The sequence below is a fragment of the Bombina bombina genome, chromosome 3 (genome assembly GCF_027579735.1).
Source record: "Bombina bombina isolate aBomBom1 chromosome 3, aBomBom1.pri, whole genome shotgun sequence".
Lineage (NCBI taxonomy): Eukaryota > Metazoa > Chordata > Amphibia > Anura > Bombinatoridae > Bombina > Bombina bombina.
The window spans coordinates 1,239,370,699-1,239,384,591 of NC_069501.1; the positions used below are offsets into that span (position 1 = coordinate 1,239,370,699).

Genomic DNA, 13,893 nt, shown 5'->3' on the forward strand with positions numbered 1-13,893 from the left:
GCACACTCCCTAGCAAGTCCTGGGACAAGTATCCTGACTGGCTGATTTAACCCCTTAGGGACCACAGCACTTTTCCATTTTCTGACTGTTTGGGACCAAGGCTATTTTTACATTTCTGCGGTGTTTGTGTTTAGCTGTAATTTTCCTCTTACTCATTTACTGTACCCACACATATTATATACCATTTTTCTCGCCATTAAATGTCATTAAAATTAAGATTAAAATCTAAAGATACCATTATTTTCATCATATCTTATAATTTACTATAAAAAATGATAAAATATGATGAAAAAAAGGAAAAAAACCCACACTTTTTCTAACTTTGACCCCCAAAATCTGTTACACATCTACAACCACCAAAAAACACCCATGCTAAATAGTTTCTAAATTTTGTCCTGAGTTTAGAAATACTCAATGTTTACATTTTCTTTGCTTTTTTGCAAGTTATAGGGCAATAAGTACAAGTAGCACTTTTCTATTTCCAAACAATAAAAAAAAATAAAAATAAAAAAATTAGTGACAGTTACATTGTAACACTGATATTTGTCAGGAAACCCTGAATATCCCTTGACATGTATATATTTTTTTTAGTAGACAACCCAAAGTATTGATCTAGGTCCATTTTGTTATATTTCATGCCACCATTTTACCGCCAAATGCGATCAAATAAAAAAAAATTGTTCACTTTTTCACAAACTTTTTCACAAACTTTAGGTTTCTCACTGGAATTATTTACAAACAACTTGTGCAATTATGGCACACATGTTTGTAAATGCTTTTCTGGGATCCCCCTTGTTCAGAAATAGCAGACATTTTTGGCTGTGGCATTACTTTTTGGTAATTAGAAGGCCGCTAAATGCCGCTGTGCACCACACTTGTATTAGGCCCAGCAGTAAAGGGGTTAATTAGGTAGCTTGTAGGGAGCTTGTATGGTTAATTTTAGCTTTAGTGTAGTAGACAACCCAAAGTATTGATCTAGGCCCATTTTGATATATTTCATGCCACCATGTCACTGCCAAATTTGATCAAATAAAAAAAATCGTTAACTTTTTCACTAACTTTGGGTTTCTCACTGAAATTATTTACAAACAGCTTGTGCAATTATGACACAAATGGTTGTAAATGCTTCTCTGGGATCCCCTTTGTTCAGAAATAGCAGACATATATGGCTTTGGGGTTGCTTTTTGGTAATTAGAAGGCCGCTAAATGCTGCTGAGCACCACACTTGTATTATTCCCAGCAGTGAAGGGGTTAATCAGGTAGCTTGTAGGGAGCTTGCAGGGTTCATTTTAGCTTTAGTGTAGAGATCAGCCTCTCACCTGACACATCCCACCCCTTGATCCCTCCCAAACAGCTCTCTTCCCTCCCCCACCCCACAATTGTCCCCGCCATCTAAGGTACTGGCAGAAAGTCTGCCAGTACTAAAATAAAAGGCTTTTTTTTTTTAAATATCTATTCAGCTGTGATGGACCCCCCGTTAACCCCCAACCTCCCTGATCCCCCTCCAAACAGCTCTCTAACCCTTTCCCCCACTACCATTATTATTATTTTTTTTTTAAATATATATTCTATTGTGTAGGATCCCCCCTTAGCCCCCAACCTCATTGACCCCCCCCCCCCCCACAAATAGCTCTCTAACCCTCCCCGCACTATTTTCCACCATTTTGGGTACTGGCAGCTGCCTGCCAGTACCCACTTTGCATTTAAATGTGGCTTTTTATTTAAACCACTGTTTTTCTGTAGTGTAGCTGCACCCGCTCAATACCCCAGCCCCCTCCCCCACCCAGATCTATTTTGAAATAATATTTCCCCCCTCCTCTCCCACCCACCACCATCATCCACCATTTCAAACTTTTAAACTAACTAGATTGCGGGCGTGCACACACACGCCCCCCGTGCGTGCTCCCGCGCGCACCTGACAATTGTTTCCGACTGCTGGCCGCCCACCGGCCTCCCTGCAGCTGTTCTCACCCACCAACGATCGGCACCATCGCTGGCCGATGCAGAGAGGGCCACAGAGTTACTCTCTCTGCATCAGTGTGCCAGAATGATGCCTCAATATCGAGACATCACGGCAATACCTTAAAAGCTGCTAGAAGCGATCAGGATCGCTTCCAGAGCTTCAAACCCCAGGTGACGTGCCAGGCACATCCTTGGTCGTTAAGGGTAGTTGTTTGGAGGACGTACCTGGCACTTCCTCAGTCGTTAAGGGGTTAAAGACTCTTTACAGTGGGGTGTGAATACTTAGGAAATGTGAGGTAAAATATCTTTCTTTTTTACATAGAGATGTTCAGGTGATATTTTCTAGTCAGCTTTTTACAGCTATGCTGCATCAGTTTCAAGTGCTTCAACATTTGGATATCATGTCCCTTTAATACTGAGTCATAGTTTATATTTGTGCAACCTGCAACATGTTTCCTTGATCATTATAATGCCTGTTTTCTCCTTTATAGACACATCAAACACTGAGCTTTACTTAATTCTAACTGTTCTTAACTGATGTACACTATAGAGACTAACATTTTATACTTATTACTTATTACTTCAATATTTAAACAAATATAATTTTTACAAATACATCTGCATATTCTTTCGTCTTTTGACTTAAACAGTTTTTTTACCAGCCCGGGCTTCTTTTTTCCTAAATAATCACAGAAATAGTGAATGAAATAGATAAAATCACCTGTGGTTGTATAAAATGTGCAAATATACTACAGTTTCTCACAAAAAACTTGCATTTGGTCATATACGGCTAGATTTAGAGTTCTGCGTTAGCCGTCAAAACCAGCTTTAGGGGGCCCTAACGCTGGTTTTGTCCTACCGCTGGTATTTAGAGTCGTGTAGGTAAGGGTCTAACGCTCACTTTCCAGCCGCGACTTTTCCATACCGCAGATCCCCCTACGCCATTTGCTTATCCTATCTTTTCAATGGGATCTTTCTAACGCTGGTATTTAGAGTCTTGGCTGAAGTGAGCGTTAGAAATCTAACGACAAAACTCCAGCCGCAGAAAAAAGCCAGGAGTTAAGAGCTTTCTGGGCTAACGCCGGTTCATAAAGCTCTTAACTACTGTGCTCTAAAGTACACTAACACCCATAAACTACCTATGCACCCCTAAACCGAGGTCCCCCCACATCGCCGCCACTCTAATAATTTTTTTAACCCCTAATCTGCCGACCGCACACCGCCGCAACCTACATTATCCCTATGTACCCCTAATCTGCTGCCCCTAACACCGCCGACCCCTATATTATATTTATTAACCCCTAATCTGCCGCCCCTAACGTCGCCGCCACCTACCTACAATTATTAACCCCTAATCTGCCGACCGGACCTCACCGCTACTATAATAAAGTTATTAACCCCTAATCCGCCTCACTCCCGCCTCAATAACCCTATAATAAATAGTATTAACCCCTAATCTGCCCTCCCTAAGATCGCCGCCACCTAACTTCAAGTATTAACCCCTAATCTGCCGACCGGACCTCACCGCTACTATAATAAAGTTATTAACCCCTAATCCGCCTCACTCCCGCCTCAATAACCCTATTTTAAATAGTATTAACCCCTAATCTGCCCTCCCTAACATCGCTGACACCTAACTTCAAGTATTAACCCCTAATCTGCCGACCGGACCTCACCGCTACTCTAATAAATTTATTAACCCCTAAAGCTAAGTCTAACCCTAACACCCCCCTAAGTTAAATATAATTTTTATCTAACGAAATAAATTATTTCTTATTAAATAAATTAATCCTATTTAAATCTAAATACTTACCTGTTAAATAAACCCTAATATAGCTACAATATAAATAATAATTATATTGTAGCTATTTTAGGATTAATATTTATTTTACAGGTAACTTTGTATTTATTTTAACTAGGTACAATAGTTATTAAATAGTTAATAACTATTTAATAGCTACCTAGTTAAAATAATTACAAAATTACCTGTAAAATAAATCCTAACCTAAGTTACAATTAAACCTAACACTACACTATCAATAAATTAATTAAATAAACTACCTACAATTATCTACAATTAAACCTAACACTACACTATCAATAAATTAATTACATAAAATACCTACAAATAAATACAATTAAATAAACTCACTAAAGTACAAAAAATAAAAAAAGAACTAAGTTACAAAAAATAAAAAAATAATACAACAATTTTAAGCTAATTACACCTACTCTAAGCCCCTAATAAAATAACAAAGCCCCCCAAAATAAAAAAATGCCCTACCCTATTCTAAAATAAAAATAGAAAAGCTCTTTTACCTTACCAGCCCTTAAAAGGGCCTTTTGCGGGACATGCCCCAAAGAATTCTGCTCTTTTGCCTGTAAAAAAAAACATACAATACCCCCCCCAACATTACAACCCACCACCCACATACCCCTAATCTAACCCAAACCCCCCTTAAATAAACCTAACACTAAGCCCCTGAAGATCATCCTACCTTATCTTCACCACGCCGGGTATCACCGATCAGTCCAGAGGAGGCTCCGAAATCTTCATCCAAGCCCAAGCGGGGGCTGAAGACATCCATCATCTGGCTGAAGAGGTCCATCATCGGGCTAAAGTCTTCTATCAAGCGGCATCTTCAATCTTCTTTCTTCCGGATCCATCTTCATCCCGCCGACGCGGAACATCCATCCTGGCCGACGACTTCCCGACGAATGACGGTTCCTTTAAGGGACGTCATCCAAGATGGTGTCCCTCGAATTCCGATTGGCTGATAGGATTCTATCAGCCAATCGGAATTAAGGTAGGAAAATTCTGATTGGCTGATGGAATCAGCCAATCAGATTCAAGTTCAATCCGATTGGCTAAAGTCTTGATCCAAGCGGGCGCTGAAGAGGTCCATCATCGGGCTGAAGTCTTCTATCAAGCGGCATCTTCAATCTTCTTTCTTCCGGATCCATCTTCATCCCGCCAACGCGGAACATCCATCCTGGCCGACGACTTCCCGACGAATGACGGTTCCTTTAAGGGACGTCATCCAAGATGGTGTCCCTCGAATTCCGATTGGCTGATAGGAATTCGAGGGACGCCATCTTGGATGACGTCCCTTAAAGGAAGTCGTCAGCCAGGATGGATGTTCCGCGTTGGCGGGATGAAGATGGATCCGGAAGAAAGAAGATTGAAGATGCCGCTTGATAGAAGACTTCAGCCCGATGATGGACCTCTTCAGCGCCCGCTTGGATCAAGACTTCAGCCCGATGATGGACCTCTTCAGCGCCCGCTTGGATCAAGACTTCAGCCCGATGATGGACCTCTTCAGCCGGATGATGGATGTCTTCAGCCCCCGCTTTCGGAGCCTCCTCTGGACTGATCGGTGATACCCGGCGTGGTGAAGATAAGGTAGCATGATCTTCAGGGGCTTAGTGTTAGGTTTATTTAAGGGGGGTTTGGGTTAGATTAGGGGTATGTGGGTGGTGGGTTGTAATGTTGGGGGGGGTATTGTATGTTTTTTTTTACAGGCAAAAGAGCAGAATTCTTTGGGGCATGCCCCGCAAAAGGCCCTTTTAAGGGCTGGTAAGGTAAAAGAGCTTTTCTATTTTTATTTTAGAATAGGGTAGGGCATTTTTTTATTTTGGGGGGCTTTGTTATTTTATTAGGGGGCTTAGAGTAGGTGTAATTAGCTTAAAATTGTTGTAATATTTTTATAATGTTTGTAAATTATTTTTTTTTTTTTGTAACTTAGTTCTTTTTTTATTTTTTGTACTTTAGTTAGTTTATTTAATTGTATTTATTTGTAGGTATTTTATGTAATTAATTTATTGATAGTGTAGTGTTAGGTTTAATTGTAGATAATTGTAGGTAGTTTATTTAATTAATTTATTGATAGTGTAGTGTTAGGTTTAATTGTAACTTAGGTTAGGATTTTTTTTACAGGTAATTTTGAAATTATTTTAACTAGGTAGCTATTAAATAGTTATTAACTATTTAATAACTATTGTACCTAGTTAAAATAAATACAAAGTTACCTGTAAAATAAATATTAATCCTAAAATAGCTACAATATAATTATTATTTATATTGTAGCTATATTAGGGTTTATTTTACAGGTAAGTATTTAGATTTAAATAGGATTAATTTATTTAATAAGAAATCATTTATTTCGTTAGATAAAAATTATATTTAACTTAGGGGGGTGTTAGTGTTAGGGTTAGACTTAGCTTTAGGGGTTAATAAATTTATTACAGTAGCGGTGAGGTCCGGTCGGCAGATTAGGGGTTAATACTTGAAGTTAGGTGTCAGCGATGTTAGGGAGGGCAGATTAGGGGTTAATACTATTTATTATAGGGTTATTGAGGCGGGAGTGAGGCGGATTAGGAGTTAATAACTTTATTATAGTAGCGGTGAGGTCCGGTCGGCAGATTAGGGGTTAATAATTGTAGGTAGGTAGCGGCGACGTTGGGGGGGCAGATTAGGGGTTAATAAATATAATAAAGGGGTCGGCGGTGTTAGGGGCAGCAGATTAGGGGTACATAGGGATAATGTAGGTTGTGGCGGTGTACGGAGCGGCAGATTAGGGGTTAATAATAATATGCAGGGGTCAGCGATAGCGGGGGCGGCAGATTAGGGGTTAATAAGTGTAAGGTTAGGGGTGTTTAGACTCGGGGTACATGTTAGAGTGTTAGGTGCAGACTTAGGAAGTGTTTCCCCATAGGAAACAATGGGGCTGCGTTAGGAGCTGAACGCTGCTTTTTTGCAGGTGTTAGGGGTTTTTTTCAGCTCAAACTGCCCCATTGTTTCCTATGGGGGAATCGTGCACGAGCACGTTTTTGAAGCTGGCCGCGTCCGTAAGCACCGCTGGTATTTAGAGTTGCAGTGGCGGTAAATTATGCTCTACGCTCCCTTTTTGGAGCCTAACGCAGCCATTCTGTGAACTCTAAATACCAGCGGTATTTAAAAGGTGCGGGGGAAAAAAAGCATGCGTAGCTAACGCACCCCTTCTAACGCAAAACTCTAAATCTAGCCGATAGTTAGTCACTTGGGATGGTGATAGTACAAGATTAAAAAATAAAAGATTTGATGACCTAAATATCTATAGTAGAGGAGAGAAGGTAGAGAGCTGATATGATAGAAACCCTTAAAGGGACATTGAACTCCAAATTTGTTTAAATATATAGATAATCCCCTTTATTACCCATTTCCCAGTTTTACACATACAACATGGTTATATTAATATACTTTTTACTCTGTAATTAATTTGTATTTAAGCCTCTTTTGACAGCCCAAGTCAGATGCCTTTTTATTTATTATCTATTGACTTGCATTTTAGCCCATTAGTGCAGTCATGCACAACTCAATGGGAGAGAGCACAATGTTATCTATTTGGCCCACATGAACTAGCAGTCTCCTGAAAAGCTAATAAAAAAGCATGTGATAAGAGGCTGTCTGTAGTGGCTTAGAAAAGACAGAAATTTAGAGGTTTAAATGTTATAAAATATATTAATATAACAATGTTGGTTGTACAAAGCTGGGGAATGGGTAGTAAAGGCATTGTCTATCTTTTTAAACAATAACAATTTTGGTGTGGACTGTCCCTTTAAGTATATTAAGGGATTTAATAAAGCTGACGATGTGAGCATTTCTCATAAAAAAGCTACATCAGAACAAGGGGGTCATGATTGGCTAAAGTCAAATGATGCGGGGGAGAGAAAAATGGAACTACCGGTACTTTAAAATTTGTCAGGAAAATTTTTTACTACTTATTTGAAATTCATACCAAGTACTTTTGAATTGTCTTGTTATTATGCCTTTGTTTATTATGCAAATCTACTGTATTATATGGTCTTCTAATAAAACTAAATATAGCTAATTAGCATACGAATTATAAAAAATGTTTTTTTGCCTTTGGTTACAGGTAAAAACGCACATCCCTAAAATACCCAAGCAGCCTCTGACGTTAGATCTGACATCTAGCTTCTGCTTAGACTTTCCCTTTACCAGAACTGATCTAATGGGATCCAGAAAGGAATATTTGATGTCTCCAACCCCCCTTCCACCAATTAACTCGTCCTCAGCAGATCAGAGGAATATTTCCCCAGACAAACATCAAGAGCCCGCTAGCTCTTTTGACTCATCCACATCAGCAGAGACAAGCGCCAGCTCACATAATGGTGTGGAGTCCATTTTTCTGACCCAGGTTGGTATTCTGGTTGTCACATAGGTCCAGTTTTATGAATAGTTATTTATAATTTGGGATGTCATCGGAATTCACATGTAAGATGCTTTTTCAATCCAAAAATCCTGGTATGACCCATTTAAAACCAACTCGTTCAATGCTTTTATGGAACCATAACATACCCTATATTTTGCACAAGGACAATTGGACAGTGATATTACAATCCATTAAAAAAACACTTTTTAGTAATTTTTAGACAATTTAAAGCACTATTTCTTGGCTGTTAAAATATTGATATTTCATATTCAGTTTACATTAATAAACACTATTATTACTTGGTTTGATAAAAAAAAAGCTCCAATCACACTTTTAAACAAAAATATGATTATACTACAACCAAAATCTATTATTGCAATGACGTGTTTGGTTCTTCAGCAATTACTAAAATTATATCAAACTGTTAATTGCACACATGATGAATTAATATAATTAGGCATCATCATCAGTATGAATCCATAAATCAATTTGCTTATGTAGTATGTGAAATACCTGTTTCTTATGCTTTTTGCTTATTTTACTACATTTTCCTATTATATCTTTTATAGCTGTTTTACTAATATAAATATTGCCTCTACTAATTAATTGGTTTGGTTATAAAAAGTGCACTTGTAAACTAATTCACTACTGTAATTATAAACATCTCCCTTTTATGAAATATTAATTGAAGACTATTGGGCCGATTTATCATTGTGCGGGTGGACATCAATAAATGCCGACAGCATACGTTCCACTTGTAAGCTAGCCCTTTATTTCTTATCTCTTCTACCTCCTATTGGGAGTGTAATTCATTTTGCCAATGCTTAAGTGATGACATTTTTAGTATAAGTCGGATGTAGCACTCGTATTACAAGTTGAAAGTAAACACAAAACATGAATACAGTACAAAATACATTTACACTCATAACATTATCTAGCAAAAATGTCTTTTCTCAGGTCGACAATCTCCCGGATTCTCATTGTGAATCTAGAGCTGAATCCACAAGCCAGCTGAGTGAGAGGGAGGTGAGAACAGAGGAAGATGCTGCAGGGACTGACATTCCAGATAAATTCAGAGGCTACGAAGAATTATTTAATGTTAAAACAGACCCGGATTTCATAGAACCAGTTGGTAAGTTATATAATGTTTATTGTAGTACAAATGTGGTAAAGTTAATGGGGCAATAAGCTCTACAATGTCTATCATGCATATGAAATAGCATTGTTTAGGCATATTCAGAGTTAAATCTGTTTATTTTGATAACAGGAAGTGCATCTTTTTGTACAAAGTAACCCTAGGGACTGATTACTCACTGGCTGATAATAGTGATTCGTTAGCTCAGAGCACAAGATCATTTATATCTACAGTAATTGGTCACACCAATCTCTTTTGCAGTGTAAAGCTAAAAAAGACCTTGGGATTTTTATGTAAAATGTTTAGTTATGCATAATGATACAACTTTAAATATATTTTCATTATTTATTTTGTTCCCTTTTCATATAATTTAGCTCTGAATATTGAGCAATTTCTAATTCACAGAATTTAAACTGCACCCTGTTGAATTCTCAAGCCTAACCCTGCTATATAGCTTTCCCTAATTAGCTTTAACTAATAACAACTAGCCTTGTTGTCCGAGGACTAAAGACCAGATTGATACCTCCAAGTAAGGTAAAGGGCAATTGCTAAATAATTGCTGTAAAAAGGATGTTAATTTGTTTTAAAAATATTTAGACTTGGCTGGTATGTTATTCTTTAGCAACAGAAATGTTTTTTTCTATCCCTTTAATTGCTGATATATGTGCCAAATAACTGAGAAATCCACTTCCATTAAAACATAGATCATCACAAAAAAATGTATCTCTAAGGGCCAATTGATGGCTTGAAACAGTGTCTGTCTTTATAGTTTGGATCCACATACAGCAAAATAAAGATCCAGTTTTAATAAGACATGAGAGGTTGGCACATTGTTTGTGATTAGAATTGCTGATATATGTTATGGGTTTAATGCCTCACTCATCCATATCGGTTCTGAATTCAGAATTATCTTTAAATTTGTGCCATTTATCAAGAGCTTACATTGCAGCAGATGACAGTGTTAAGACTGAATGACTCAAAAAAGGAAACAAATACGTCCATGAATCTCACTGTCTGTACACTCAGAGTACTAGCTATTATTATACGTTCAATGTCATAATTTCGTTATCCATTTATTATCTGATGACCTAGTGCATTGTGTGTACAGAGATATATCTCAAAAAAGAAACTCTTCCTAAACACTGACAAAACTGTCACAATGATCTTTGGAACGGGACCTAAATTACACAAACTACAAAATTCCCATCTATGCATCAAAACAATTTTAAATTACACGCTTACCGCAGTCCACTCTTTCAAATACTTAGGTATGTTGTTAGACCCCAATCTATCTTTTGGCCTCCACATAGAAAAACTTGCATCTAAACTCTATCCAAAACTAGGTGCCCTGTACAGAAACAAATCCTGCCTCAGCCCTACAGTAAAGGAAAAGATTGTCCAGCAAATGCTGATGCCTATCATGGATTACGGGGACGTAGTATAAGCACCTGCACTGCAAACTCACCTTAATAAACTTAATACATTGTATAACTCGTTATGCCGCTTTGTGCTACAATGTAACTACAGGACCTACCATTGTGACATGCTAAAAGAACTAAACTGGCTGACGCTGGAATCCAGACGCACCCTCCATCTTTCCTGCCTTGTGTTTAAGAGCCTTTCTGGGAAGCTCCCACCCTACCTGAGCAGAATGCTCTCCCCGGCTATTCCCACCTCCTATAACCTCCGATCCAGTACCAGCACATTATTTAGCTTGCATCAATACAAAAAGAAAGCAGCTCGATCCTCCTTTTCCTACAGAGCGCCACAATTATGAAACAACCTCCCGCACATTTTCAAACCTTCCCCAAGTCTAAAATCCTTTAAGAGATCCCTCTCATATCTCAAAACAGAATGCACTTGTCATGGTTGATTATATATTTCCTACCTGTTCTATGTTACATTTTGCATACATTATGTATTAATATTGTTTTTGTATTCTATTGTACAATGTTTTGTGGACCCAGGACAAGCTTGAAAACGATAGAAATCTCAATGAATCCTTCCTGGTAAAATATTTTATAAATAAATAAATAATGTACAGAACAGTTCGGCTAAATAAAGCTCTTCATATACTGATGAGTATACAGGGTTTTTTAAGAGGAAATAAATAGCACCACTTTATATTGTACTTGTGTCTAGAGGCTGGAAAAAGAATATAAAATATATATATAACATTTCTACCAACAATCTAAATTTAGATGTTTTTATCAACCTGAAAGCAGACACTGACAATAAAACGTTGGTAATAAAAAAAAAAAAACAAGCAAAAATCATAGTTGCCCCCCACCCTGGAATTTTGCTCTCTATTTAATTACATTTACATTATCATTTATCTATATAAACATTTTTATCTTTGGGGTATACAGCCGCCCATATCAATAATATTCCTACCTCAAGCGCGGCAGCCTTCCCCAATCATCTACTGTCAGTACAAACACACATTGGTACTCATATATATTTTCCCCCTCGCTCGCTGTTAAAATAAAATCAAACACCTAACGCATGCGCAATACCAACCGCAACCCCCACCGCAAAAACTAATGTATAACCCCTAATCCGCCAACCACCATATCGCAAAGTATCTATTTAAACTGTTAACCCCCTAATCTGCCATGCACCCATATCGCAATTAACATAATAAATCTATTAACCCCTAAACTGCCAACCCCCCACAATGCAATTAACCTAATTGAGCTATTAACCCCTAAACTGCCAACCCCCACAACGCAATTAACCTAATTAAGCTATTAACGCCTAAACCGCCAACCCCCCACAACGCAAATAACAAATTAAATTACTTAGCCCCCTAACCTAACACCCCCTAAATTAACCCCAGTTACCTAAATTAAAAAATCCTAAATTACAATTAAAATAAAAAAAACTAACATTACTTTAAAAATAAATAAACATAAGTTTAAATTGATCTAAAATTACAAAAAAGTAAGTAAAGTCTAACATTACATAAAATAAACCAAATTATCCAAAATAAAAAAATTAAACCTAATCCCTATGAAAATAAAAAAAGCTCCCCCAAAATAAAAACACCCCCTAATCTAAACTACCAATAGCCCTTAAAAGGGCCTTTTGTAGGGCATTGCCCTTAGTTAAACAGCTCTTTTACCTTTAAAAACACTAAGTCCCCCATCTAACAGTAAACCCCCCCAAAATAAAAAAAAAAATAACACTAAAAAATCCTAAACTACCCATTGCCCCTAAAGGGGTATTTGTATGGGCATTGCCCTTAAAAGTGCTTTCAGCTCTTTTACTGCCCTTAAAAGGGCATTCAGCTCTTTTACAATTGCCCAAAAGCCCAAAAAATCCACAAATTTTAAAAAAACCGAAGTCTAACCACTAACTATCTTCATCCAAGACCACGGAACTGAAAACCCGCGACCGAGGAACTGAAGTCCGGCGACCGCGGAGCCAAGGAGCATGGAGGATCCTCTTCGTAGGATCACAGCCGTACACTGCATATTGAATGCAAGTTACGCGTTTAAATATGGCGTGACTTGCATTCCTATTGGCTGATTTAATTATTCAAATTCAAATCAGCCAATAGGATGAGAGCTACTGAAATATTATTGGCTGATTTGAACAGCCAATAGGATTTCAGTAGCTCTCATCCTATTGGCTGATTTGAATTTGAAGAATCAAACTAGCCAATAGGAATTTTAGATTAATTTTAATTTAGTTTCTTTTATTTTTCAAGTAATGTTATGTTTTTTATTTTAATTGTAATTTAGGATTTATTATTTTAATTGTAATTTAGGATTATTACAATTTATGTAATGGGGTTAATTTAGGGGGTGTTTGGTTAGGGGGCTTAGTGATTAGTTATTTGCGATATGGGGGCATGGTGGTTTAGGGGTTAATAGTTTAAATGGCTAGATTACAATTAAATTGGCTAGATTACAATCTACCCTCACCCCAGCTCTTACATATTCAACCGATCTCTTACTACTGGTTCATTTCCATCATCCTTCAAACATGCAAAGGTGACCCCCATCCTCAAAAAATCCTCCCTCGACCCCAATTCTCCTGCAAACTACCGCTAGCTTCAAAAGTTCTGGAAAAACTAGTTTTTGATAGCCTAACCCACTTCCTATCCTCCAACTCATTGCTTGACCCCCTGCAATCTGGCTACCGTCCCAAACACTCAACTGAGACTGCCCTCACCAAGGTTACTAACGATCTTCTTTCTGCTAAAAACAATGGCCACTATTCTATACTTATCTTACTTGGCCTGTCTGCTGCCTTTGACACTGTTGACCATCCCCTCCTCCTACGGACTCTCAGCTCCCTTGGGCTCTGTGACATTGTCCTTTCCTGGATCCACTCTTATCTCTCTAATAGGTCCTTTTCTGTCTCATTTGCTGGTGACTCCTCCTCTTCATTGCCTCTGTTTGAGTACCTCAAGACTCTGTTCTAGGCCCTCTACTCTTCTCTATTTATACTTCCTCACTGGGTAAAGTTATCAGTAGCCATGGCTTCAACTATCACCTCTATGCTGATGATACTCAGATCTATCTATCCAACCCTGCACTCTATCCTTCTGTCCTTTCCCTCATCAGTGACTGCTTA

General features: G+C 37.9%; 1 protein-coding gene across 1 annotated transcript in view; it reads left to right on the forward strand.

The window, feature by feature from the left end:
• Positions 1-13,893, forward strand: part of XRRA1 (X-ray radiation resistance associated 1) — a 201,862-nt gene that overhangs the window by 122,813 nt on the left and 65,156 nt on the right. The window contains exons 14-15 of the mRNA XM_053708752.1: positions 7,878-8,159; positions 9,132-9,306. Of these exons, the coding sequence (XP_053564727.1) occupies positions 7,878-8,159; positions 9,132-9,306 (457 nt within the window). The remainder of the gene's footprint in view (positions 1-7,877; positions 8,160-9,131; positions 9,307-13,893) is intronic.